The sequence below is a fragment of the Manihot esculenta genome, chromosome 17, assembly GCF_001659605.2.
Source record: "Manihot esculenta cultivar AM560-2 chromosome 17, M.esculenta_v8, whole genome shotgun sequence".
Lineage (NCBI taxonomy): Eukaryota > Viridiplantae > Streptophyta > Magnoliopsida > Malpighiales > Euphorbiaceae > Manihot > Manihot esculenta.
Window position 1 is genome coordinate 29,885,942 of NC_035177.2, and position 23,057 is coordinate 29,908,998.

General features: G+C 30.8%; 5 protein-coding genes across 6 annotated transcripts; 3 read left to right on the forward strand and 2 right to left on the reverse strand.

Annotated features, from left to right (window-relative positions):
- Positions 1 to 324: 324 nt before the first annotated feature.
- LOC110604606 (non-functional NADPH-dependent codeinone reductase 2) lies at positions 325 to 1,789 on the forward strand. Its single transcript, XM_021742848.2, has 4 exons — positions 325 to 672; positions 764 to 1,004; positions 1,107 to 1,292; positions 1,470 to 1,789. The coding sequence occupies exons 1-4, from the start codon at positions 356 to 358 to the stop codon at positions 1,692 to 1,694; spliced, it is 969 nt and encodes a 322-aa protein (XP_021598540.1). The 5' UTR covers positions 325 to 355; the 3' UTR covers positions 1,695 to 1,789.
- Positions 1,790 to 3,514: 1,725 nt separating this feature from the next.
- LOC110605509 (D-galacturonate reductase) lies at positions 3,515 to 5,110 on the forward strand. Of its 2 annotated transcripts, XM_021744120.2 has the most exons (4): positions 3,538 to 3,979; positions 4,052 to 4,295; positions 4,380 to 4,559; positions 4,823 to 5,110. In XM_021744120.2, exons 1-4 carry the CDS (start codon positions 3,666 to 3,668, stop codon positions 5,033 to 5,035), a joined length of 951 nt encoding a protein of 316 aa, XP_021599812.1. In that variant the 5' UTR covers positions 3,538 to 3,665; the 3' UTR covers positions 5,036 to 5,110. The 2 variants fall into 2 exon arrangements, with proteins under 2 accessions (XP_043808304.1, XP_021599812.1); XM_043952369.1 differs by having other exon boundaries at positions 3,515 to 3,979; positions 4,052 to 4,559.
- Positions 5,111 to 10,093: 4,983 nt separating this feature from the next.
- Positions 10,094 to 11,574, forward strand: LOC110604780 (D-galacturonate reductase). The gene is made up of 4 exons (XM_021743085.2): positions 10,094 to 10,459; positions 10,532 to 10,775; positions 10,929 to 11,108; positions 11,222 to 11,574. Exons 1-4 carry the CDS (start codon positions 10,146 to 10,148, stop codon positions 11,432 to 11,434), a joined length of 951 nt encoding a protein of 316 aa, XP_021598777.1. The 5' UTR covers positions 10,094 to 10,145; the 3' UTR covers positions 11,435 to 11,574.
- A 1,703-nt stretch (positions 11,575 to 13,277) lies between these two features.
- LOC110605016 (transmembrane 9 superfamily member 2) lies at positions 13,278 to 16,899 on the reverse strand. The gene is made up of 7 exons (XM_021743307.2): positions 16,668 to 16,899; positions 16,239 to 16,279; positions 15,249 to 15,834; positions 15,032 to 15,169; positions 14,760 to 14,916; positions 14,177 to 14,661; positions 13,278 to 13,827 (listed from the first exon to the last, which is right to left on the reverse strand). Exons 1-7 carry the CDS (start codon positions 16,814 to 16,816, stop codon positions 13,608 to 13,610), a joined length of 1,776 nt encoding a protein of 591 aa, XP_021598999.1. The 5' UTR covers positions 16,817 to 16,899; the 3' UTR covers positions 13,278 to 13,607.
- A 1,003-nt stretch (positions 16,900 to 17,902) lies between these two features.
- Positions 17,903 to 22,073, reverse strand: LOC110605017 (transmembrane 9 superfamily member 2). The gene is made up of 7 exons (XM_021743308.2): positions 21,670 to 22,073; positions 21,391 to 21,431; positions 20,648 to 21,233; positions 20,426 to 20,563; positions 20,171 to 20,327; positions 19,576 to 20,060; positions 17,903 to 18,378 (listed from the first exon to the last, which is right to left on the reverse strand). Exons 1-7 carry the CDS (start codon positions 21,816 to 21,818, stop codon positions 18,159 to 18,161), a joined length of 1,776 nt encoding a protein of 591 aa, XP_021599000.1. The 5' UTR covers positions 21,819 to 22,073; the 3' UTR covers positions 17,903 to 18,158.
- Positions 22,074 to 23,057: the final 984 nt, after the last annotated feature.

Sequence of the window (23,057 nt, forward strand, 5' to 3'; positions counted from 1 at the left end):
CTTTAATAATTAATTTACTATCAATAAGTATTGTGATAAATAATTTGATATTCTTCTTTAAATAAATTTAATGGTTTAATTTTTCTAAATATATTAAATAATTACAGAAAATATTTTATTCTTTGATGGCCAACTCGATCAAGATAAAATAATAGCTGTAATTAAAAAAAAAAAAAAGCTCAGTTGGCCTATCGAGCATTTATTTTATTGGCGGCTTACCTATTCCGCCATTTGTTCCTGTCTCCTTGTCGACCTTACGGGAAAACGCCAAAAAACAAGTTGTCGGTCTAACTTTCCACGGCTATAATAATATGGAGGACCAGCAATTACCACGGAAGGGGAAGAAGGAAAATTAATGGCAAGCATTCCATTGGCATCCTTAGCCTCAACGGGCCAAAAGATTCCTCTTCTGGGCTTTGGCACAGCTGACTTTCCATTTGGAGAGGATGAAGAAACTGTCAAACAATCAGTTCTCCATGCTATTGAAGTTGGCTATAGACACTTTGACACAGCTGCTGCTTACCAGTCCGAGAAGCCTCTTGGCGATGCCATTGCTGAAGCTTTGCAAAGGGGTTTAATCAAATCACGCGATGAGCTTTTCGTCACCTCTAAGATCTTCTGCAGCAACTGTCACTCTCACCTCGTCCTTCCTGCTCTACAAGAGACTCTCAAGTACGGATGAACACTACTTTTTTTTTTTTTTTTTTTTAACTAGTTGAATTTCTGTTGATTTGTGGTGTTTGTTTTATTAATATGGATGCAGGAACCTTGGATTGGCGTACCTTGATTTGTATCTGATTCACTTTCCAGTGAGTTTGAAGCCAGGAACCCAATTCCCATTTACACCAGGTGACATTCTTGTAATGGATTTTGAGGGTGTTTGGAAGGCCATGGAAGAGTGCCAAAGTCTTGGCCTTACAAAATCAATAGGAGTTAGCAACTTTACGTGCAAGAAGATTGAGAAATTGCTAGCCACTGCAAGTATTCCTCCTGCAGTCAATCAAGTAGGGGGGCTCGTCTGTCTTGTATTAATATTTTTATATTTGCTAGGGACTTTGAACTTTATACAGTAATTTTGCTTTGTACTGTTGCTGTGTTTTGGGCAGGTGGAGATGAACGTATTTTGGCCGCAGAAGCAGCTGAGGAAATTATGCGAGGAAAAGGGTATCCATATAACAGCGTACTCTGCACTGGGAACTAAAGGAACTCCATGGGAACTAATTAACTGTAGACCCATAGATTGTGATGCGTTGAAAGAGATTGCTAGCGCCAGGGGGAAGACTGTGGCTCAGGTAATCTCGCATTACTCAAAGTTGTTGCAGTATCATCATCAAGGATAAATCCAAATTTGAAAAACTTTATCTTAAATATTATTAATTTATATAATAATATTGTGTTTTTTTTTTTCATCCAATATTGTTTGATTCACAATACATCAATTTCTGACAAAGTGATGCATGTTAATGGAGGTGTGTCTGAGATGGGTATACCAGCAAGGAGTTAGTGTTGTTGTGAAAAGCTTTAACAAGGAAAGAATGAAAGAGAACTTGCAGATATTTGATTGGGAGCTAAGCGAGGAAGATTTACAAAAGATAGATCAACTTCCACAAAGAAGAGGGCATCTAGCTGATTTTTTCGTCAGAGAAGAAGGGCCCTACAAGTCCCTCTCTGAGCTCTGGGATGGAGAACTCTAGTTAATATTTGTATATTTTGATAATGTATTATTTCCAGTTTTGTTTGACCGTAGACAATAATTCAGAAAAATATTAAATTTTGCATTATCTTTCCACTTTGACTTTTATATCTAATCATCTAAATCGTTCTTATCTTCTTTGTTGATCCGTAATGGACTTCCCAAGAAAAAGGGGGAAATGAAACAGTGATGACTTCACTTTAGTGCGAAGTCTAAGAATAGATTGGCCTGATGCATTTGGCATTTAGCTGCAAATTCAACTGTTTGTGCTGTTTGCATGATGCATCCATCAATTAATGAAAAATGCAAACAAAAAGAACAAAGATATTTGTCCTTTTGAAAGACGTTTCATTTAAATATATTCAGAAAATATTTATCTGTAAAGGATATTTTGTGAATATATTTTTTTTGAAAAATATCTTCAAAGAAAATAAATTATTTTAAATTGTTTAGTCATAACTTAGAATAAATATATATATTAAATAATATATATAGTTATATTAATTCCAATTATTTCAAAATTTAAACGGTCAATTAAATTTTAATTTGAAAAAAATTAAATGAAATTAAATAAATGTAAATAAGTAAATATAAGTCTTATATATTTTAAACAAATAAATCCTACAAAATATATCCATTTACATAATATAAAAAATAAAATAATATTATATTTAAATGAAAATAATATTTTCTACAAGTAAACTCAATTTCCTTTTTTATAAAAAAAAAAAAAAAAACATTTCGTATTAATGTTGTCTGAAGCTATTTTTTATTGTATCATACTCCGACCTTTTACTCATTATACAAACCACACATTTGTATTACTCACCAAATCTTTGTTTCTTGCACTCATTCTCTTATTTTATTTTACGAAACCATAAAGAAATAGACACTGATACTCATCTTATCTGTCTATTTATCTAATTAAAAAATTCAATTATTATGAATAAAATAAATATTCACGAACAGAATTAAAATATTTATGATTATAAAAAATATCCAACATAACGATATTATTTGTTTATATATATTTTTTTAATTTTTTCTAATAAGTAGCAAAGTTTTATATAGGAGAGAATCACAAACATGGTTTTCTTCTAAATCATGATATTTTCCAAAATCAGCATATGCATTTTAGCTGGAAAGAATAAACAAACTAGGCCAAGCTCAGCCAAAGGCAAGTGACACACAAATATCATGGACGTCTTATTATGAATTAGTAAACGTGTGGCAATTTTATGTGGTCAATCACACGTCCTCCTCCATTGAAAGCTACATCTCAACCTTTCTGTTTAATTAATTAAAGTATTTATAAGCCTCAGTTAGTCAAATTCATATATTTTTTATGAGAAAATTACTATTTGATTTTAGTGATATATGAAAATCTTAATTTTAAAAAAAATATATTAAATTATAAATTTGAATAATTTAATCTTTTCATATAGTGGTAGGAACTCGATCTACCATTAGAATTAGAGCCAAGATTATGTATTCAAACAGATTAAATTTTTAAATGTAATAATTATTATTTCTTTTATTTCATAATTTTTATTTATTTTTTTATTATTTTAAAATTATTATTCACTTTTTTTTAACTATAATAATATATAAATTGATTATTATAATTATATTATATTTTATTTTGTTTTAAATTTTTTTAATATTTAATAAAATTTAATGTATTTTATAATGAATATATTTGAAAAATTATATTTTTTAATGTGTAAAACAAAATTTATGGAACGGATACAAAAAGACCGTAATTTAGTCTTTATTTTTTGCGGTTTCAGTTGGTGAATTTATTGTGTTTGGATAAGAAAAGTTGAAAAAAAGTGATTTAATGGGTATCAGCCATTTGGGTAACGCTCCAATCAATCTCTAGTTCACCAACTTTGCAGATTGTTTATATATGTATAGTGAAACCAAGAATAATGAGCAGAAACTTGTAAATCATAGTTGGTAGCAGCTAGAAATGGCAGTGATACCTGAAATAACTCTAAGCTCCGGTGAGAAAACCATGCCGGTGATCGGCATGGGAACATCACCATATGCTCCAACTGATAAAGAAACAACGAAAATTGCCCTTATTGAAGCCATTAAAGCAGGCTACCGCCACTTCGACACTGCGTTCGCGTACAGATCAGAAGAGCCTCTTGGGGAAGCAATATCTGAGGCCTTGCGTCTGGGCCTGATCAAATCTAGAGATGAACTCTTCATCACTTCCAAGCTATGGAGCAGCTTCGCTGACAAGGATATGGTGGTGCCTGCCATCAGGATGAGCCTAAGGTAATCATCACAGGCCCTGAGACCCATTTCAGATCCTGCAGAGTTTATTAGTTTTATTGGTTTTGGTTTTAGGAATCTTCAGCTGGAATATCTGGATTTGTACCTTATACACTGGCCATTCAAATTGAGCCAAAACGTTCGTTCACTGCCGACAACTAGAGAAAATATATTTCCTTTGGACATCAAATCTGTGTGGGAAGGCATGGAAGAATGCAAAACTCTTGGCCTTACTAAGGCTATTGGTGTCAGCAATTTTTCTTGTAAGAAACTCGAGGAGCTTCTCTCCACTGCTAAAATTCCTCCAGCTGTAAATCAGGCGAGTGGAAAATTATTTAAGAGAAAAAAAAGAAAAGAAATGAGTGTTGTTATTTTTTCACATAATTTTTTTTTTAAGTTGCAGGTGGAGATGAACCCACTTTGGCAGCAGAAGCAACTGAGGGAGTTTTGCAAGGGAAAAGGTATTCATATCACAGCTTACTCACCGTTGGGTGCAAATGGAACTAAATGGGGTGACAACAGAATTCTAGAATGTGATGTGCTTCAACAAATTGCCAAGGCAAAAGGCAAGACTACAGCTCAGGTACTTATTACACCCAAAATATTTATCATCTATAGATCTTAATATAAACACATGGAATTTCAGGTGAATCCACCATATATTTCAATATTACATAAATTTTTTTATAAGCGAAAAGATTGAAAAGGACAAAAAACACTAAAATGACCCAAGTTAAGAAAAGATATAAATTTTTTTTTAAACTTTAATTCCGAAAAAATGGTTAGCTTTCTTGTTTGTTTTTCTTATTTCACTTCCACAAGTTTTGTAAATAAAATAAAATGAAGGTTTCGCTGAGATGGGTGCATGAGCAAGGTGTGAGTTTGGTGGCAAAAAGTTTCAACAAGGAGAGGATGAAGGAGAACCTCCAGATCTTTGATTGGTCGTTGACTGAAGAGGAGTCGAACAAGATCAGTAACCTTCCTCAACGCAAAGGAGTTCTATCGGCCAACATTCTAGGCCCACACGATTTTAGTCTAGAGCTTGATGCAGAGATATGAATCCCAATAATTGCTGGTCTAATTTTAAGCCTATTAGAAATAGACAATATTTTAGTGGTATTTTATGTTTTAAATAATTAATTTGAAATTTTAATAATTCCGCTGTTTTAATATATATATATATATATATATATATATATATATATATATATGAATTTCAATGTCCTCTGGTTGTTAATGTCTGATAGTTTCTGTATGATTTAATTTATAATTTTTTGTTAACATTTTTCAAAATAAATATTATTTTATTTTGATTTTATTTATTATTTAAAAGGGTAGAACAGCTTAATGAAAAGAATGAGGTGTAAAGTATATATTTGTTCTTTCTATATATATATATATATATATATAAATAATAATTATTTTTTTTCCAAAAATGTAGATATTCATTACTAAAAATATAAATTATAATATATGTAACAGCCCGGAAACCGAATTGCTATCGGCATTAGGATTCAGATCGACTTAAGGTCACCGGGACCCGTAGTAAGCCTGTTATACTGTCTGTGTACCTGTGAAATCTCATACATGATCAAACATTCCAGTAACTCATTAAAACTTTTCTGTACAGGGCTTAACCTGACCCTTCTCGAGAATTCCGACACCCGAGATTCCACCAGATGACAGGAATTCTGAGGCCGGACTCGAGCCGGGTATTACAATATATAAGTCCAGAAATTTAAAAAATTAATTATTTTTTTTCATTTATTGAATTTAGAGAGAAGGATCAGCAGGGCCAGAAAAAAAAAAAAAAAAAAAAAAAAAAAAAAAAAAAAAAAAAAAAAAACTTTTGAACTGTTGTCGAAGAAGAGTGGTGGCCAAAGTACTTCGGCCATCATGTGTTGAGGCTCACCTTAGTAACATGTAAGCCGATACAGGCTCCAAGTAGTAAATCACCATGTAAATATTAAAGCCATTCTATTGATCTAAGCCTTTCAAACTGGATTTGCAAAAATAAAGAAATTCTTTCCAAAAACTCACTTGCGCCCTAAGAAAAAATCAGAAAATAAATGGAAAATCTGAAACTAACAAAAGAAAAGAAAAATAAAACATTCACATAAGGAGGGCAAACCCACAGATTAGTTGGAGAAACTACAAGACCGACAAGAAGAGAATAAATGCACCATTACACTCCAATGATGGTAAAGGAAATCAGCACTGCATTTAACTATTTTAACTAATATAATAAATGCACGTATCGATTTTTTTAAATTAAAAATTAAAAATTAAGTGTAAAATCTAAAATATCTCATATTTATTCGACTAAACCTGTGAAAATACCTTATAAAAAATATTTTTTCTGTATAACTCTGTAAATAAATGAAACCTTAAATTACAAATTTATTCTTTTTGAAATAATTACATTAAAAAATTGCTTTATAGCAGATAGAAAAATTAAGCCTTTTAATTTAGGTATGTCTCTTAGCTTATAAAATAGTCAAAGTTAGATGAATTATTTGTTTATAACATTTTTTAAATTTATAAATTAAGAAAAAAGTTGAGAAATACTAAATTTATAAGATGGTTTGACCAAGTAAATTATCATATCCTCTTCATTAAATTTTAAAACTTTATCATATATTTTATTTATCATCTTTAGTAATTTTAATAATAAATGTATTTAAGCACTCACATATTTAGTTTGATGGTAAATATATTTGAGTAGATTTAAGAGATTTCAGGTTATACTCCTCCAATTTTTAATTCTATTTTCAGTTTAAAAAAATAAATAAATGTATTTAAAAGCTAATTATCACTAAATATATCAATTGTTTATCACCTACTTATATAAGCATTTTAACCAAAAATTTAATTATTTAAAATTTAAAATACTTATAAGCTTTAAATAACTTATAAGCTAATCTAAACACCCTCCTAATTTCATATTTAATGTTAAAATAAATCATTTTTATTAGGAAAATAATAATGGAAATCTCTATCTAAAATATATTATTACTTTTATTAGAATTATATTATAGGAATAAAAAAATTATTTAAATTTCAACTATAAAATGTCACATGTATTTTAGGTCCATAAATTTTATTTAATGATTATTTTAATTAAATTAATTTCTATAAATAAATTCATTTAAATATTTATAATATAAATTGACTAATTAAAATTATCATGTCATCATCCAATTAAAAGAGTCAAGTCAACCAATAAAATAGTGATATTTATCAAAAATCAATCAGCTTCCTCCCAAATTCTCTATAAATAGAGATCCTCCTCAAATGAGAAAAAAAAAAAGAAGAGGATCAAATCTCGAGCTACAGAAACTCTTTCAAAACTAAAAGCTACTAACTTTACTCAAGTTTCAAGACTATAAAATCTATAAGTTCCCATTCTCCAAATCGACAGAGTCATTTTACTAATTCAAAAACAAACTTTTTAACTCTTTGAATTATAAATGTCAAAGGAGAATCTACCGGTTCTACAAAAATTATTAACTCTACAAAAATTTCATCAAAGTTTCAAGACTATCAAATCTACAAGTCCATCTTCCCCACATCGAAGAGGTCTTCTCTAACAATTCGAGAATAAGTTTTTCAAGTCCTTGAATCACAAGTGTCAAAAGAGAGAATCCATCAGCTCTAAAGAAATTTCATCTAAGTTTCAAGACTACCAAATCTACAAGTTTTTGTTCCCCAAATCGAAGAAATCTTCTCTACCGATTCAAGAACAAGTTTTTCAAATTTTTGAATTGCACGAGTAAAAAAAAATATTCAAAGGATTGAGTTCTTTTATATGAATAAATTCATTATTAGAGATCAAACTACTCTTTTTTTTTTATTAAATTGATACTTGTTCTCATTTTCTTTGTCTTTAATTTTAGTCACGAAATTTGTATGTACAAATTTTTGGTATACCCAATGGGACTGAAGAAGATCTCATGGTTAAGTAATTTATTCGACCATTAAAAGAAAATCACCTTGAAAGAACGTCAAAAGAAGTAATATCCTTTCTCTGATTTTGATGTATCAGGGATGTTGAATAATTTGTTGCAAGTTAATTCCATTGAATTGCTAGAGATAAAACATTTAGAAAAGGCTAATCGTACGAATGATCCAAACTATTGTAGGTATCATCGATTGATTAGTCATCCTGTGCAAAAGTGTTTCATCTTCAAAGATAAGGTTATGGAGCTACATACAATAGGAGATGTCATTTTTTATAAAAAAAATATTGCAACTTCAAATATGACTACTATCAAAAGGATTCCATTGAATTGCTAGAGGTAAAACATTTAGAAAAGGCTAATCGTACGAATGATCCAAACTATTGTAGGTATCATCGATTGATTAGTCATCCTGTGCAAAAGTGTTTCATCTTCAAAGATAAGGTTATGGAGCTACATACAATAGGAGATGTCATTTTTTATAAAAAAAATTTTGCAACTTCAAATATGACTACTATCAAAAGGATCAAGTCGTATATTGGCCTATCTGCTATGATGCTGAAGTTTGGATCTTTTGAGCCAATTCAAATATTGAGTAATGCATCTCTAACTCAAACCTCATCTCAACTTCAAGTCGAAAACCAGCCATATGTTGGAGACATCAAGCTAAAAGACAATAAAAAGAAGGTAGAATCTGATGAAGGATATGCTTTTGTTACTTATAAAAGGAGTAAAAATAAGAGAAGATTATTTCAAGTCCCAAAGTGATGTGAATTTCTCCCACCAGGAATACAGATACTGTTGGTGATACATTCCAATACTCACAAAAAGCTTGCATGACACCTAAATGGCAGTCATAAATAAAGAGCAAAGTGTATATAGAATGGTGAAGTCATTTACTCTTCAAGAGATACTTGTTGCTTGCTAGTATATCTTCTATTTATTTTCAATAGCATTTCATGAAGACTCACTAGATAAGGTAGAAAATGACTTCCATAATACTTTTTCCCAATGAATACGACGTTATAAAAGTAGCAAATCATGAGTAAAACTTGTTAAAGTGTATCGTCTACAAGTCGTTAAATATCGAGAATATTATTATTATCTTTATTAAAATAAAATTTAAATAAAAATAAAAATAATCCAATTAATTACAATAAAAAAATAATTTATCATTTGATCAATGTCTTCTTTTATCTTTCATATTATTTCATCTTTATATATATATATATATATATATATATATATATATATATATATTTATTTATTATATTGTATTGTCACATGACAGTCTTAATAGAAAAAATATATTATTATACTACCTCAGTCTTTATAATTGAATGATTATTTTTTTAATGATTTTCAAAACTAAAACCCTTACTATAGTATTTATTTATTTTTATCAAAGATAATAAATAATATTATTTTTCCTTAGACACGTAATAAATATTATTAGGTTAAAGAGATAGATTAGACACTGTACATGCACGGGTTTGTTTTAGGTAAGCCGATTAGGAGTCGATACAACCATTCAGGCAATAACTAGGTTGTAATTAATTAGCTTGATTTAAATTTGAATCTAATTCTAATTAATGGTTTAATAGCTTAATCCAAACCCGACTTGTTTTGGTCTTTGTCTATCAAATCATTATATTAAAAAAATAAAATTATAGAAAACCAAATCAAATTTAAGATTAACTCAAAAATAAATTAAAATGAACTAGAAATTAACTGATCTAATTCTATTTAGTCTTAGTTAAATATTGTTATTGATAAGCTGGTTTTTAGATTATATACATAAAAGCAAGTAATTAAAAAGAGTTATTTTATTATTTAAAATGTATGTGCACATAAAATTAATGTAATTTTTAAAAGTAATAATTATTTCTTTTTGAAATGAAAATCGAGTGATGAGAGAGCAGAACATAAAATTTCTCATATTTAGTAAAATATATTTATTATCAGATTAAACCTTTAAATGTGAAAAATAATAATTATTATAAATTAGTATTTATTTTTTTACTGTTCACCAATTTTGCATACGAAAAGTTAAAAAAAAAAAGTGATATAATGGGTATCGGCCATTTAGGTGGCGCCCCAATCAATCTCTTAATTACCAACTTTACTCATTGTTTATATGTATATATGTTTAGTGAAACCAAGAATAATCTGCAGAAAGACTTGGAAAGCCTAGTTGGTAGCAGCTACAAATGGCAGTGATACCTGAAATAACTCTAAGCTCCTGTGGGAAAACGATGCCGGTGATCGGCATGGGAACATCACCGTATCCTCCAACTGATAAAGAAACAACAAAAACTGCCCTTATTGAAGCCATTAAAGCAGGCTACCGCCACTTCGACACTGCGTTGGCGTACAGATCAGAAGAGCCTCTTGGGGAAGCAATATCTGAGGCCTTGCGTCTGGGTCTGATCAAATCTAGAGATGAACTCTTCATCACTTCCAAGCTATGGAGCAGCTTCGCTGACAAAGATATGGTGGTGCCTGCCATCAGGATGAGCCTAAGGTAATCATCACAGGCCCTTAAACTCATTTCAGATCCTGCAGAGTTTATTATTTTTATTGGTTTTGGTTGTAGGAATCTTCAGCTGGAATACTTGGATTTGTACCTTATACATTGGCCATTCAAATTGAGCCAAAACGTTCGTTCACTGCCAACTACAAGAGAAAATATATTTCCTTTGGACATTAAATCTGTGTGGGAAGGCATGGAAGAATGCAAAACTCTTGGCCTTACTAAGGCTATTGGTGTCAGCAATTTTTCTTGTAAGAAACTCGAGGAGCTTCTCTCCACTGCTAAAATTCCTCCACCCGTAAATCAGGCGAGTGGAAAGTTATATCAGAGTTTTATAAATCTAATGCTAGACCAGATTTTTTTTTTTTTTTACTTTTGTCAACCGCACAAAAATTATTTAAGAAAAAAAAAAAAGAAATGGGTGTTGTTATTTCTTCACATATTTTTTTTTAAGTTGCAGGTGGAGATGAACCCACTTTGGCAGCAGAAGCAACTGAGGGAGTTTTGCAAGGGAAAAGGTATTCATATTACAGCTTACTCACCGTTGGGTGCAAATGGAACTAAATGGGGTGACAACAGAATTCTAGAATGTGATGTGCTTCAACAAATTGCCAAAGCAAAAGGCAAAACTACAGCTCAGGTACTTATTACACCCAAAATATTTATTTATATTTTGTCTGAACTAATCCTTATACTTCTTTTAGACGTAATCTTTATACTTCAAACGTTTATAATGTGTGTGTGTGTGTGAAGGTTGCGCTGAGATGGGTGCATGAGCAAGGAGTGAGTTTGGTGGCAAAAAGTTACAACAAGGAGAGGATGAAGGAGAACCTACAGATCTTTGACTGGTCGTTGACCGAGGAGGAGTCGAACAAGATCAGTAACCTTCCTCAACGCAAAGGAGTTCTAGTGGCCAACATTCTAGGGCCACACGATTTTAGTCTAGAGCTTGATGCAGAGATATGAATCCCAATTAATCCTTTTTCTTTTTAATTTTACAATAATTGCTGGTCTAATTTTACAGAATTAGACCATATTTAGTGGTGTTTTATGTTTTAAATAATTAAGTTGAATTATTAATAATTGCGCTTTTTATTTTATTATAATTATACTCTTTAATTTTTTTTTAATTAAAACTTGATCCTTTAAAATTAGTACATGAATATTAAATCTAACTTATTTTATAATTTAAAAATTCAAAGAACAAATAATGTTAATAATTATCATTTAATGACTGCATTCATTTTTATTTTAAAATTATTTATTTTTCTATAAAAAATAAAATATTTTAACTAGAATGGCTAAATAATGTGAAATTTTAAAATTATAAAAATTAAATAATATATAAAATTAAACTGTTTGTTAATGCATGAAGACAGAGATTCTATCTCATACATCACGAATCTATCTGAATTATGAAATTATAGCAACTTGGATTCCATATTTTAAGTTTCTCGTTTAGAGAGCACGTTCGCAAAAATAAAATTCAAAAAACTTATAGAAGCTTTATGAATGGTGCAGTTTTTGGTTTAATTTGATATAATATGAAAAATAATGTTAAATTTTTTTTATATATATAAACCTGAAGTGTTTAAATTTTACAAAATGTATGAAATTTTTATTTAATTAACTTTGAATTTTGGAAGGATTAAAGAATTTTCTAAAAAATGAGAAATCTGATAAAACGTTTTATGGTATATGATAAATTTAAATAAAATTCATCATAACTAAAATGTCTTATAAATATTATTAGTAAAGGGCTCGACACCGACTATTATTTTTTTTTCTTTTATGAGAAAATTGTGTTATATTTATATTATGATGCTGATCAATGGATTGTTAAAATTTTTTCAGAAAACATCAACTATTAAGTCGACTCAGATTTTTTGAATCCCAAAGTTAAAAATGGAGACAAACGTAATGGTAAAGAAATCCAAAATAAATTAGGTTAAACCAACAAAATTTGGAATTGAAATCGTCAGCAAGCCTGAACTAAGTCAAAATTAAGTCCCTTTTTTCCAATAATTGAATTGATGAACTGGATTCAACACGACAGGTCGATTAGTTTATTTGATTTCAATTAATCTAAAAATTATATAACAAGTGGCACTTTACTGTACAATTACTTCATGCTGAGGCTAGTCCAGTGATTCATCAATACATAATATCATTATTGAGATTGAAGAATAGCCAGCGCTTGACATTTTTAAAATTTTGAGATTTTTTTTTAAAAAAAATATTTTCTAACATTTAAAACACTTAAAAATATTAGCTAACAAAAAATATTTTTCTAATTAAAATATTTTAAAAAAAGTCATTTTCTTATAATATTTTTAATAGTTCTATATATAAATTTACTAACATATCTTATTTTTAAATTTAAAATTAAATAATAAAAAATAAATTATTTTATTAAAAAATATTTTTCAAAAAAATATTATTAAATACAAATTATCTTCCGCAGGAACCTTCCAAAAAATAACTTAGTTTTCACTTTTTAATTCTGATTTAAAAAATAAAATATATTAATAAATTTATATATAAAACTCTTCATAAAATTCTCAAAATACAAAAAATATTTATTTTTTCATTGAAAAAAAAGCCATTTTCCTTGAATTATTTTAACCAAAAAAATATTTTTGGTTAGACTATTTTTTTTTTAATATCTCAAACACCAAAAAATGTAAAAAAATATTTTCTGCGCAGGCTTAGTCAAATATCAGGATCAATGATAAAGGGTTTTAAGCTGGTTGGCAATGTACTAGACGTATGCATTTATCAGACAAATTTGCATCTTTACATCAGCTAGTAGTCAGGAAAATAGGTTTCAATTTCAAAGAACGTGTAGGGAAAAAAAATAAAAAAAAAAAAAAAAGCTGCTTCTATAGACCTGAAGGTATATGCAGCAATACAGGCGTTTTCATATTTTATGTATGATAATTACATACACCCTGAATGTCTATATGCCCCATCAAAGATACCCAAGAAATCCTAAAGCAAGAAAGAGATCAAAAGCATGGCCAAGGCGAAAGCTTCATATTTTTCACTTCTGACACCCAAAGCATTCTCGAGCCTAACTTCTAACAAAAATAACAGATATTTATCTGACAGAAAAAGAAGATGAGGAAGGTCCAACCAACTACTCACACTTAATCGACCTGTATATGTGGCGAACAAAGAGCAGAGAGGCACGGAAACCCACCGTACCAAGCATGAGAAAGAAGCCATAGCATATGCAAGCCATGTACCCGAAGAAGAAAGAGGTTTGCATGAAGCCAGACATATCTGACCGGGCATAATAGTAATACAAGCAGTAAGCATAGATGAATAGGCCAGTTGATCCACCACAGAGAAAAGACCTGTGAAAATGAAAACCAAGTTCCTCAGAAAGCGGTTTTTCCAAGATAACAAATGAGAAATTTCCTAGCTTCATCCCAGTTTTTCACATGAATCTCCATAAAAAATTTTTTATGCAAGACTATCAATCTTCCACTAAGATTGACCAAGAATTTGATGATGCTAAATTTTACAGCTAACTATAACTAATATTTCAGGTAGAAGCAAAACAAGAGACAACAGAAAATGTGGAATTTCTTTTAGCAAAAGGTAGGCAGATAGAGAACTACAAGACAAAATCATGAACAGGGGCCAAACTTTTAATAGTGAAGCAAACAAAGGGGATAAATCTGAATGCAAAAACTTATGTACCTCCACCACCATTCATGATCTTCAGCAGCAAGTTGGAAGTATGTCAAGGCAACAGTTATGAAAGCCGTGACAACCAGAAGAATAATGAAGACAATAAACAGGATGCTGTAGATGGTGTAAATCCTGTGACCCCAAACACTGGCAAATATGTAGTAAAGCTCAATGTAGATGGCACTAAAAGGCAGAAAACCAGCCATTGCCATCTGAGGAAGAGCACTCCTGTACCATGGCAATATTGGGATCTCCCGGGGATATTTTGTGGTTCGACAAGGGGCTTGAAACTCAGCCTTGCTATTTTTGCCAGCAATACCACCCAACACGAGTAATGGAGATGTTACCAGCGTCCATATAAGGACAATTACCACAATAGTGCCAAAAGGCAATGCAGCAGTCGCACTGTAAATTATGGCAACAGTGTTCAGGAAGCAGAATGTGAGGAACAGAGGTCCACAGAAAAGGCATCCTGTCAGCAAAAGATTCCTGACCTGTCAACACAGAAATAGAAACTTCATTTTGAAAATCTAGCTCTTGAAATAATCACATTGAAATAACTCAGTTGCAAACAAAAGCCATAAAAGCATACCCAGTTCTTTCCTTCCAGCTGACAATATAAAGAGGTTGCAGTATATCCAGCAATTCCGGAAGTAAGTGCATAAATAACCACCAGTGCAGTAAACAGAGCTCCTCGATTGTATGGATAAAATACGCCAACCAAGGCAAGCATAAAAATAAAGACAGTACTGGATGCACATAACAAATTTGATGACAGACATTAAAGAAAATATAACCAGGAATGAGCAGCATAATAAAATTGAGTAACAAGAATTAGAATATAACTTGTAACAAGTTACTTACAGTGTAAACAACTGGGTGCCAGAACCAAGGGCAGCAGCAAACAAAGATTTGTACTTTGGGTACCTAAATACATCACCATGGATGTACTTCCATCCAGTCTCTTCCTGGTCATCAGCAGCTTCCTCATCTTGAGCATACCTTGAAGAAATACAATATGTATAAGAACAATATTCATAAATATAAATATGAACTGAACAATTTTCAAAATAAAGCTTACTTCATGAAGTCATTCTTCAAGACCCGCATGAGAATTGTAGCAAGAAAACCAGTTAAAAGGAGAACTGTCACACAAGAGTTTATAATTGAGAACCAATGGATCTCCAAGTGATGTGGCAGTGAAGAAGACAGGGAGTACTTCTCCATTCTCTTCTCGAAGGGAGTATCTGTTTCCTTCCATTTCACAGTATAAAGAAACTCTGCATTAACTCCCTTGTCCTCTGTCAGATCCAACAGTGAATGAGGATCCATCCGGGTACTTACTTCAATCACACGGTCCTTGTTATAAAGAACATCAAACTGGATATGCTTGTAAAGGAAGTACTTGTATTCACTTGGGTCAGCTTTGCCTTCCTTGTCAACCTTTCCTATGAAACCCCAAATTGGCAAATCATCATAGTACATCTGGAAGTAATAGTCTTTGTCAACTGCAGATCGGAATTGTGCAACTTCCTCCTTCGTAAGCTTCTTCCGGCAAACAACTGCTGTGTCCTTCTCATCTCTAAAGTTGAGTTTGTAAGGAGCACTGACCAAACGATCTCCATTCAACACCTCACCAAGAGCTTCTGTTTTCTCTTTCAGGTGTTCTGCCATTAAAATTCACTCAAACATCAAAAAAGAGAAATGGGCAAAATTCTCACATCCAAACAAAATTTCATCCTTAAGGTTCAAAATTCTTGCAATGCTCTCCTTTCTAGCTTCAAAATCAATTATTGAACATGCGAACAAATATAATGTCTATCGCATTTGAATTAAGTGGAGTGCAGCACATATAGCACACATTAAAACTTCCTAAACATCTATTTTCTTCCTGTCTTTTTATATGTCCACTCTAAACAAGTAGCTTATTCAACAAGTTTCCAATGTTGCATTTGGAAAGGTTTCCTTGAGAATAAACAAAAAATTAGCCAAAAAAAACATAAATAAAAGTACATGTACAAAAAGAAAATCCGCTATAAATAGAAGATAAAGCACAAGCAGAGACAACAACCTGGAACACAGAAGGGCAGATCGAAATAGCGATACGTTTCACTGAAATTTCAGACAATCAGAAAACACAGAAATTATCAGCAACCCAAAAGTGAGAGTAAGATAAATAAGCAGAATAGTCACAATCTAGCCCAATACTTAATTAAATACACCAGTAATAAAAATATATAAATATACAAAAGGGGAAAAAGGGCAAATAAAAACTTCATACTCTGCATCGATCTCCGAAACTCAATTCATAAGATACGTTTGGTATCGCCATTTCTATTGATTTTCCAAATTTCAAAACCCCTTTCCACGCTGTGTCTCATTCCCTAATTTCTACTTTTTAATGGATAAATATTGAAAATACATCCAAATAGAACACTATTGAAAAATGAAAAATGCCAGACAAAAAATCAGATCTAGGAAATGAAATTGAAGGAATTACCTGGGGTTGTGAAAGGGGCCGACCTTATTGGCGTAAAGGGGAACAGAATCGCCGTCCTTGTAGCGGTGATCGGAGGCGTCCGATTTGACGTGAGTTACAGAAAAGGAGACTAGAAGCGCGAGAAGGAGAATTGCAGAAGGAATTTTCATGCTTCTTGTTTCTTCACTTGTTTCTCTTGCAGGTAGTGAAATGGATGAAGCCAACAAGAGGATTTACATAGTTTTTCTTTCCCTTTTTTTCAGTAAATTTATTTTTTTTATTTCTGTAGAAGGTCAATATAATTAATAAAATTCAATTAACAAGCAAGAAAATTAATTAGTTAATTAATTAATTAATGGGACTTCGAAATAACGTACAGTTTCTTGATAAAAATAACGTACAATTACTTCATTACAAAAATAAATTAAAATTTATGAAACTTTAAATTTTATTTTTAAAAAATTTATAAATAAATAAATTATTTTTACATATTCTTTTATTTTTTAATGAAAAAATTATTATATTAATAAAAATAGAAGTGACGTTTTTAATAAATACAAAACATTGTAAGGTTCTAATTTTAAAATATAAAGATAATGATATATTTTTGCAAATAATATAATAAAATATTAGTTTAATTCATAATAATGGTATTTTTTTACTATTAAAACTAAGTAACTAAATAAAATATTCATTTAATCTAACTTTTCTATATTCACTTGTAAAAAATTATATTTATATATTTAAAAATTATTTTTTTAATATATTTCTTATAAAAACATTATTTAAAAATATCACTTGACATAAATTTTATGATACAAAATATTAATTTTAATAATACTTAATGTGTTTTCATAAATAAAATTATTTTACTTTATTTCAAATCAAACAAATAGAAACTCTATTAATTATTATATTATAATTAATGATAAAATAAGTTCTTTATTTATTTTAGAATATATGTTATTTAATAATAATTATTTATGAATCTCTTAATTAAAATATAAAATTTAATAAGTTTGAGAACAATTGATAATGTAAATTAAATTATTTAATTGTTAATATAGTCTTATAAAAAAAAGTATTTTTTTAAATTTTATTGTGCTAAATGTATTAAATATATTTAAGAGATTTATTATTTAATCTCTAAATATTATTAACAAGTCAATCTCGCGCTTTTGAAAAATTTATTAAAATATTTTTATTTTTTAAGTCAACGAAATAATTTTTTCATCCAATTTGATGTATGCTGGCTGTATATGGAACAGTACAAGAATTTTTTTCACTGGCACATAAATTTCCCTCACAAAAATGCCAATAAATTCCATACTTCTCAGAAGTTTCTCAAGGCCATCAGCAAAGACTCCCTCAGGAAAGTCATGGCCGAGTTCTATGTTTGCTTGGTTTGCTTCTGATAACCATTGTAATCTTCTGCCTAAGCTTCTGATAAAAAAAAATCATAGATCTTTCTATTGCAGAGTACACGATAGCGATCGAGGAAGAATCAGCCTACTACTCACACTTAATGGACCTGTATATGTGGCGAACAAAGAACAGTGCGGCTCGGAAACCCACTGTCCCTAGCATCAGAAAGAAGCCATAGCATATGCAGGCCATGTAGCCGAAGAAGAAAGAGGTTTGCATGAAGCCAGACATATCAGACCGCGCATAGTAATAATAAAAGCAGTAGGCGTAGATAAACAGTCCGGTTGATCCACCGCAGAGAAAAGATCTGTGACACTCAAAACCAAGTTCAGTTCGTTAAAGTGTCTTTGCATAGGATATCAAAAGAAAACATAACAGGTTAACTCGCTACCATATCAAATTATGAATTCACAGTTGAGCAAAAACAAGTAGAAGGTTGATATAGTGACAGAATAAAGTCATAATCAAGGACATGATTGTCTGAATAGTGAGCTATATGATTTTGAAAGTAGGTTGCGGTGGATATATGCTATTCTACAGGAATGCAATAAGCTTCATCAACCCAACAGGCCAAAAGAAGGCCTGAAACACAGATTTCAGTCAATTAGAACCAAAAAACAAGCCTCATCAGCCACAGCAAGTACACGTAATTTTCACAAGGGACTTAACAATTCATAAAAAAAATTTCCCATGTGAAGTCTACAGAATGCAATGCCATTCATTTATGTGTCCCTGACTTGGGTGATGGCTGTCCTCATGCAATATAATTAATGCAAACTTTAAGATCCATTTGAAACATTCTTTTTCTCCCATCCTTTACAATTTCAGATCTCAATCTATATAAATTAAAAAAAAAAGTTCAAATTTTTAATTTCAAATTCCATATTCTAAAAGAAATCTTACACTGAATATTAAGAGTTTAAGGTTCCGTTTGTTTGCGGAAAATAACTTGTATTTTAAAAATATTTTCCGTGAAAAATATATAACTTATTTTCCATTACTTAATTTTAATTTAGAATTAATAAGTTTATATGTAGAGATTTTAATAAAAATTTTAAGGCGTGGAAAATAATTTCCTCTTTTCAAAAGAGGAAGTCGTTTTCTTAAACTTACTTTTTTGTTTTACCAAGAAAATATTTTCTATTGATTAAATTTTCTGAATACCCAAACGCGAAAAAAGTTTTCCTAAAGAATATTTTCTGTGGAACAAACAAAGCCTAAGACAATAGAACTAGTTTAACAACCATTGTTATCTCATTAATGTTTACCTGGTTGTTGCATAAATCTCTCTCCTACTTCAGTAAGTTTTGATATACAAAAAAGTTCCATTGGTTAATAGTCAACCATGTCTAGACAAGAAGTTCATGACATTATAAGGAGCACCATGCATGAAAAGATGTGTGATTTTCTGTAATAAAAAGCAATCATCTAGACTCAAACAACTAAGGTTGCTAAAGTTTTACCGTATTCAATAGTAATTAAAAAAGAACAGCAAAAATCGTACCTCCACCACCATTCATGATCTTCAGCAGCAAGTTGGAAATATGTCAATGCCACAGTTATGAAAGCCGTGACAATCAGAAGAATAATGAAGACAATAAACAGGATGCTATAGATGGTATAAATCCTGTGACCCCAAACACTGGCAAATATGTAGTAAAGCTCAATGTAGATAGCACTAAAAGGCAGAAAACCCGCCATTGCCATCTGAGGAAGAGCACTCCTGTACCAAGGCAATTGTGGGATCTCTCTGGGATATTTTGTGGTACGGCAAGGGGCTTGAAACTCAGCCTTGCTATTTTTCCCAGCAATACCACCCAAGACAAGCAATGGAGATGTTACTAATGTCCATATAAGGACTATTACCACAATAGTGCCGAAAGGCAATGCTGCAGTTGCACTGTAAACAATTGCAACCGTGTTAAGGAAGCAGAATGTGAGGAATAGAGGCCCACAGAAAAGGCATCCTGTCAGCAAAAGATTCCTCACCTGTGAATATGAAAAATGAACAACTTAGTTCACTTTGAAGAGTCTTGTTTTTAATAGACTCCCGCTAAAAGGTAAATTAATGCAAACAATATCTGTATAAACTTACACACCCAGTTCTCTCCTTCCAGCTGACTATAGAAAGAGGTTGATGTATATCCAGCAATCCCAGAAGTTAATGCATATATGATTACCAGTGCAGTAAATAGAGCTCCGCGATTATATGGATAAAATACACCAACCAGTGCAAGAATAAAGATAAATATAGTGCTGCATATGAAAAGAAATAAACAATCGTGTTGATAACCTAGCCACACAATAAAATGGGCATTATGCTTTAGAACATATGTGGTCCATGAATTCCTTACAGAATGAATAGCTGGGTCCCAGACCCAAGGGCTGCAGCAAATAATGACTTGAACTCTGGATATCTAAATACATCACCATGGATATACTTCCATCCCGACTCTTCTTGATCATCAGCTGCTTCCTCATCTTGAGCATACCTTGAAACACAATTTGATGATATAAGAAAAATAGATCTATAAAATAATAAGTCAATTGTTGCCATAATAAAAAATAAATCTTACTTCACAAAATCATTCTTCAATACCCGCATGAGAATTGTTGCAAGGAAACCAGTCAAAAGGAGAACTGTCACACATGAGTTTATAATGGAGAACCAATGAATCTCCAAGTGATGAGGCAGTGAAGAAGACAATGAGTACTTCTCCATTCTCTTCTCAAAGGGAGTATCTGTTTCCTTCCATTTCACGGTATAAAGGAACTCTGCATCAACTTCCTTGTCCTCCGTCAGATCCAGGAGGGAATGAGGATCCATCCGGACACTTACTTCAATCACACGGTCCTTGTTGTACAGAACATCAAATTGAACATGTTTGTAAAGCAAGTATTTGTACTCACTCGGATCAGCCTTACCTTCTTTGTCAACCTTCCCTATGAAACCCCAAATCGGCAAATCATCGTAGTACATTTGGAAGTAATAATCTTTGTCAATTGCAGATCTGAACCTAGCAACTTCCTCCTTGGAAAGTGTCCTCTTACAAACAACTTCTGAACTTTTCTCCTCTCTAAAGTTGAGTTTGTAGGGAGCACTAACTAACCTGTCGCCATTCAACACCTCACCAAGAGCTTCTTTTTTCTCTTTAAGATGATCTGCCATAAAAATTTACCCAATTTATCAGAATGAACAAATGATAGGACTTTAGTTAATCACGTAAAAAATAGTGAATTTAAATATCTGCTTTTTTAACTTATTAACAACCACAACGGCGCAAATGAAACAAAAGAACTAGATAAAAGAGATAAGAACCTGGCACACAGAAGGGCAGATCGAAATAGCGATACGTTTCACTGAAAAACAATTGGAGAACTAATTAGCAAGTTCAAAATACATGGTGCAATCCTACATTCAAAATGAAATCAATCAAACACACAGTGCAATTCTAAATTAACAAACAGCAAACGAAAAAAAAAAAACAGCATTCTCTGTTCAGAACTTGAAATCACTATCAACATTGTTAATACGCAATCAGAAGAGGGCCTGATGAATTCCCAGAAAATAAATAAATGCCCAGATCTAGAATTTTACCTGGGGTTATGAAAAGGGCCGACCTTATTGGCGTAGAGGGGAACAGGGTCAGCTTCCTTGTAGCGATGATTGGAGGCATCAGAGCTCACATGGGTCGCAGCAGAAGCGATGAAAACAGCAAGAATGAGAAGGGTTGAAGGATCGTTCATGGCGGTGGTTAGCAGAGGACAGAAGCTGCAGGGTCAACTAGAAGACTTATATAACTTAGTTGAGATCAGTTAGATCTATCATTTGTTTCATGGGAATTTCTTATTTTTCAATCTTCATTGAAAGTTCAGCCCAACAAGAATTTCTATGCACTCAAATCCTTAGAAATTTGGAAATGAAAGCAATTAACAATATTGGCATACTTTGCTTTGTCATCGTTTGAATTTTGTTTTTCTTGCATGTAAACTTCCATCTTTTGTTTTTTCTTTCTTGCATATCAACTTCTTATAAAATAACTAAAAAGAGAGAAATCTAACAATTAATGAATTTTAATTTATTTCGTGAATGTAGTCTAAATTCAAATCAATTAAGCTAAAAAATAAAATAATTTTTATTATTTTATTTTAATATACTTTCTCTTTTCAATAAAAATAAATTTATCATAATTTTAAAAAAATACTAATAATTAAAAATAATATTTTCTTTAATATTAAAAATATCTTTTTCTAGACCTACTGCTTCATTAGAATACATTATATGTCAAAAAAGAAAGCTATAATTTAAAAGAAATTGAAAAAAAAAAAAGCATAAATAGCAGAAGAATAGTTAAACACCAACTCTGAGCATCAATATAAACCAATCCTTAATTCCTGAAACGATTCCCATGAGATGGTGGGAGAACAATAAAATTCTCTTTTAATAAAAATTAGAAAGCAGAGATTATATATGAAAATGAGTTTAATAATCATTAATTAAAAAATTATACATTTATTATATATACTTTAATTAAATTAATTATACATAAATCTCAAACACATAAATTTCCAACCAACTTATATTATATCTATTTATTTTAATCATTGACTTGAACAAATCTCAACTTCCAATGCTGTAAATCCCATCATGAAGAGTAAATTATCAAGGTCATATTGTCATTATTAAAGCATAATTATCACGTAGCTTGAAAGGATGGAAATTAAAGTCAAGAGATAATGATGAATATGATTTTCATTTTTTCCCCCTCTTTCAATACCATTCTTATGGTATAGCATTCTAAGCACCATAAGGTTATCAAACTCAATCACACTGCTCTCTTCTGTCTCGACCGAGTAAGAAAACAGTTTTATTTTCTTCGATTAGAGTGTGCTTATTTTATCTACATTTATTTTTAAATAAAACAGTATTTTAATGTAAATCGATGCAAAATTGATAAAGATTTTCTTTAATCTGCATATCTTTAA

Coding starts and splice junctions, on each gene's coding strand:
- LOC110604606 (XM_021742848.2), top strand. CDS start 356: ATGGCAAGCATTCCATTGGCATCCTTAGCCTCAACGGGCCAAAAGATT. Junction 673..763: donor GCTCTACAAGAGACTCTCAA/GTACGGATGAAC, acceptor ATATGGATGCAG/GAACCTTGGATTGGCGTACC. Junction 1,293..1,469: donor GGGGGAAGACTGTGGCTCAG/GTAATCTCGCAT, acceptor ATGTTAATGGAG/GTGTGTCTGAGATGGGTATA.
- LOC110605509 (XM_043952369.1), top strand. CDS start 3,666: ATGGCAGTGATACCTGAAATAACTCTAAGCTCCGGTGAGAAAACCATG. Junction 3,980..4,051: donor GCCATCAGGATGAGCCTAAG/GTAATCATCACA, acceptor TTTTGGTTTTAG/GAATCTTCAGCTGGAATATC. Junction 4,560..4,822: donor AAGGCAAGACTACAGCTCAG/GTACTTATTACA, acceptor AATAAAATGAAG/GTTTCGCTGAGATGGGTGCA.
- LOC110604780 (XM_021743085.2), top strand. CDS start 10,146: ATGGCAGTGATACCTGAAATAACTCTAAGCTCCTGTGGGAAAACGATG. Junction 10,460..10,531: donor GCCATCAGGATGAGCCTAAG/GTAATCATCACA, acceptor TTTTGGTTGTAG/GAATCTTCAGCTGGAATACT. Junction 10,776..10,928: donor TTCCTCCACCCGTAAATCAG/GCGAGTGGAAAG, acceptor TTTAAGTTGCAG/GTGGAGATGAACCCACTTTG.
- LOC110605016 (XM_021743307.2), bottom strand. CDS start 16,816: ATGAAAATTCCTTCTGCAATTCTCCTTCTCGCGCTTCTAGTCTCCTTT. Junction 15,170..15,248: donor TTGAAGAATGACTTCATGAA/GTAAGCTTTATT, acceptor TATTTCTTCAAG/GTATGCTCAAGATGAGGAAG. Junction 14,662..14,759: donor AGCTGGAAGGAAAGAACTGG/GTATGCTTTTAT, acceptor CTGTGTTGACAG/GTCAGGAATCTTTTGCTGAC.
- LOC110605017 (XM_021743308.2), bottom strand. CDS start 21,818: ATGAACGATCCTTCAACCCTTCTCATTCTTGCTGTTTTCATCGCTTCT. Junction 21,234..21,390: donor TCTGCCCTTCTGTGTGCCAG/GTTCTTATCTCT, acceptor TTTTTATGGCAG/ATCATCTTAAAGAGAAAAAA. Junction 20,328..20,425: donor GGGACCCAGCTATTCATTCT/GTAAGGAATTCA, acceptor TTTCATATGCAG/CACTATATTTATCTTTATTC.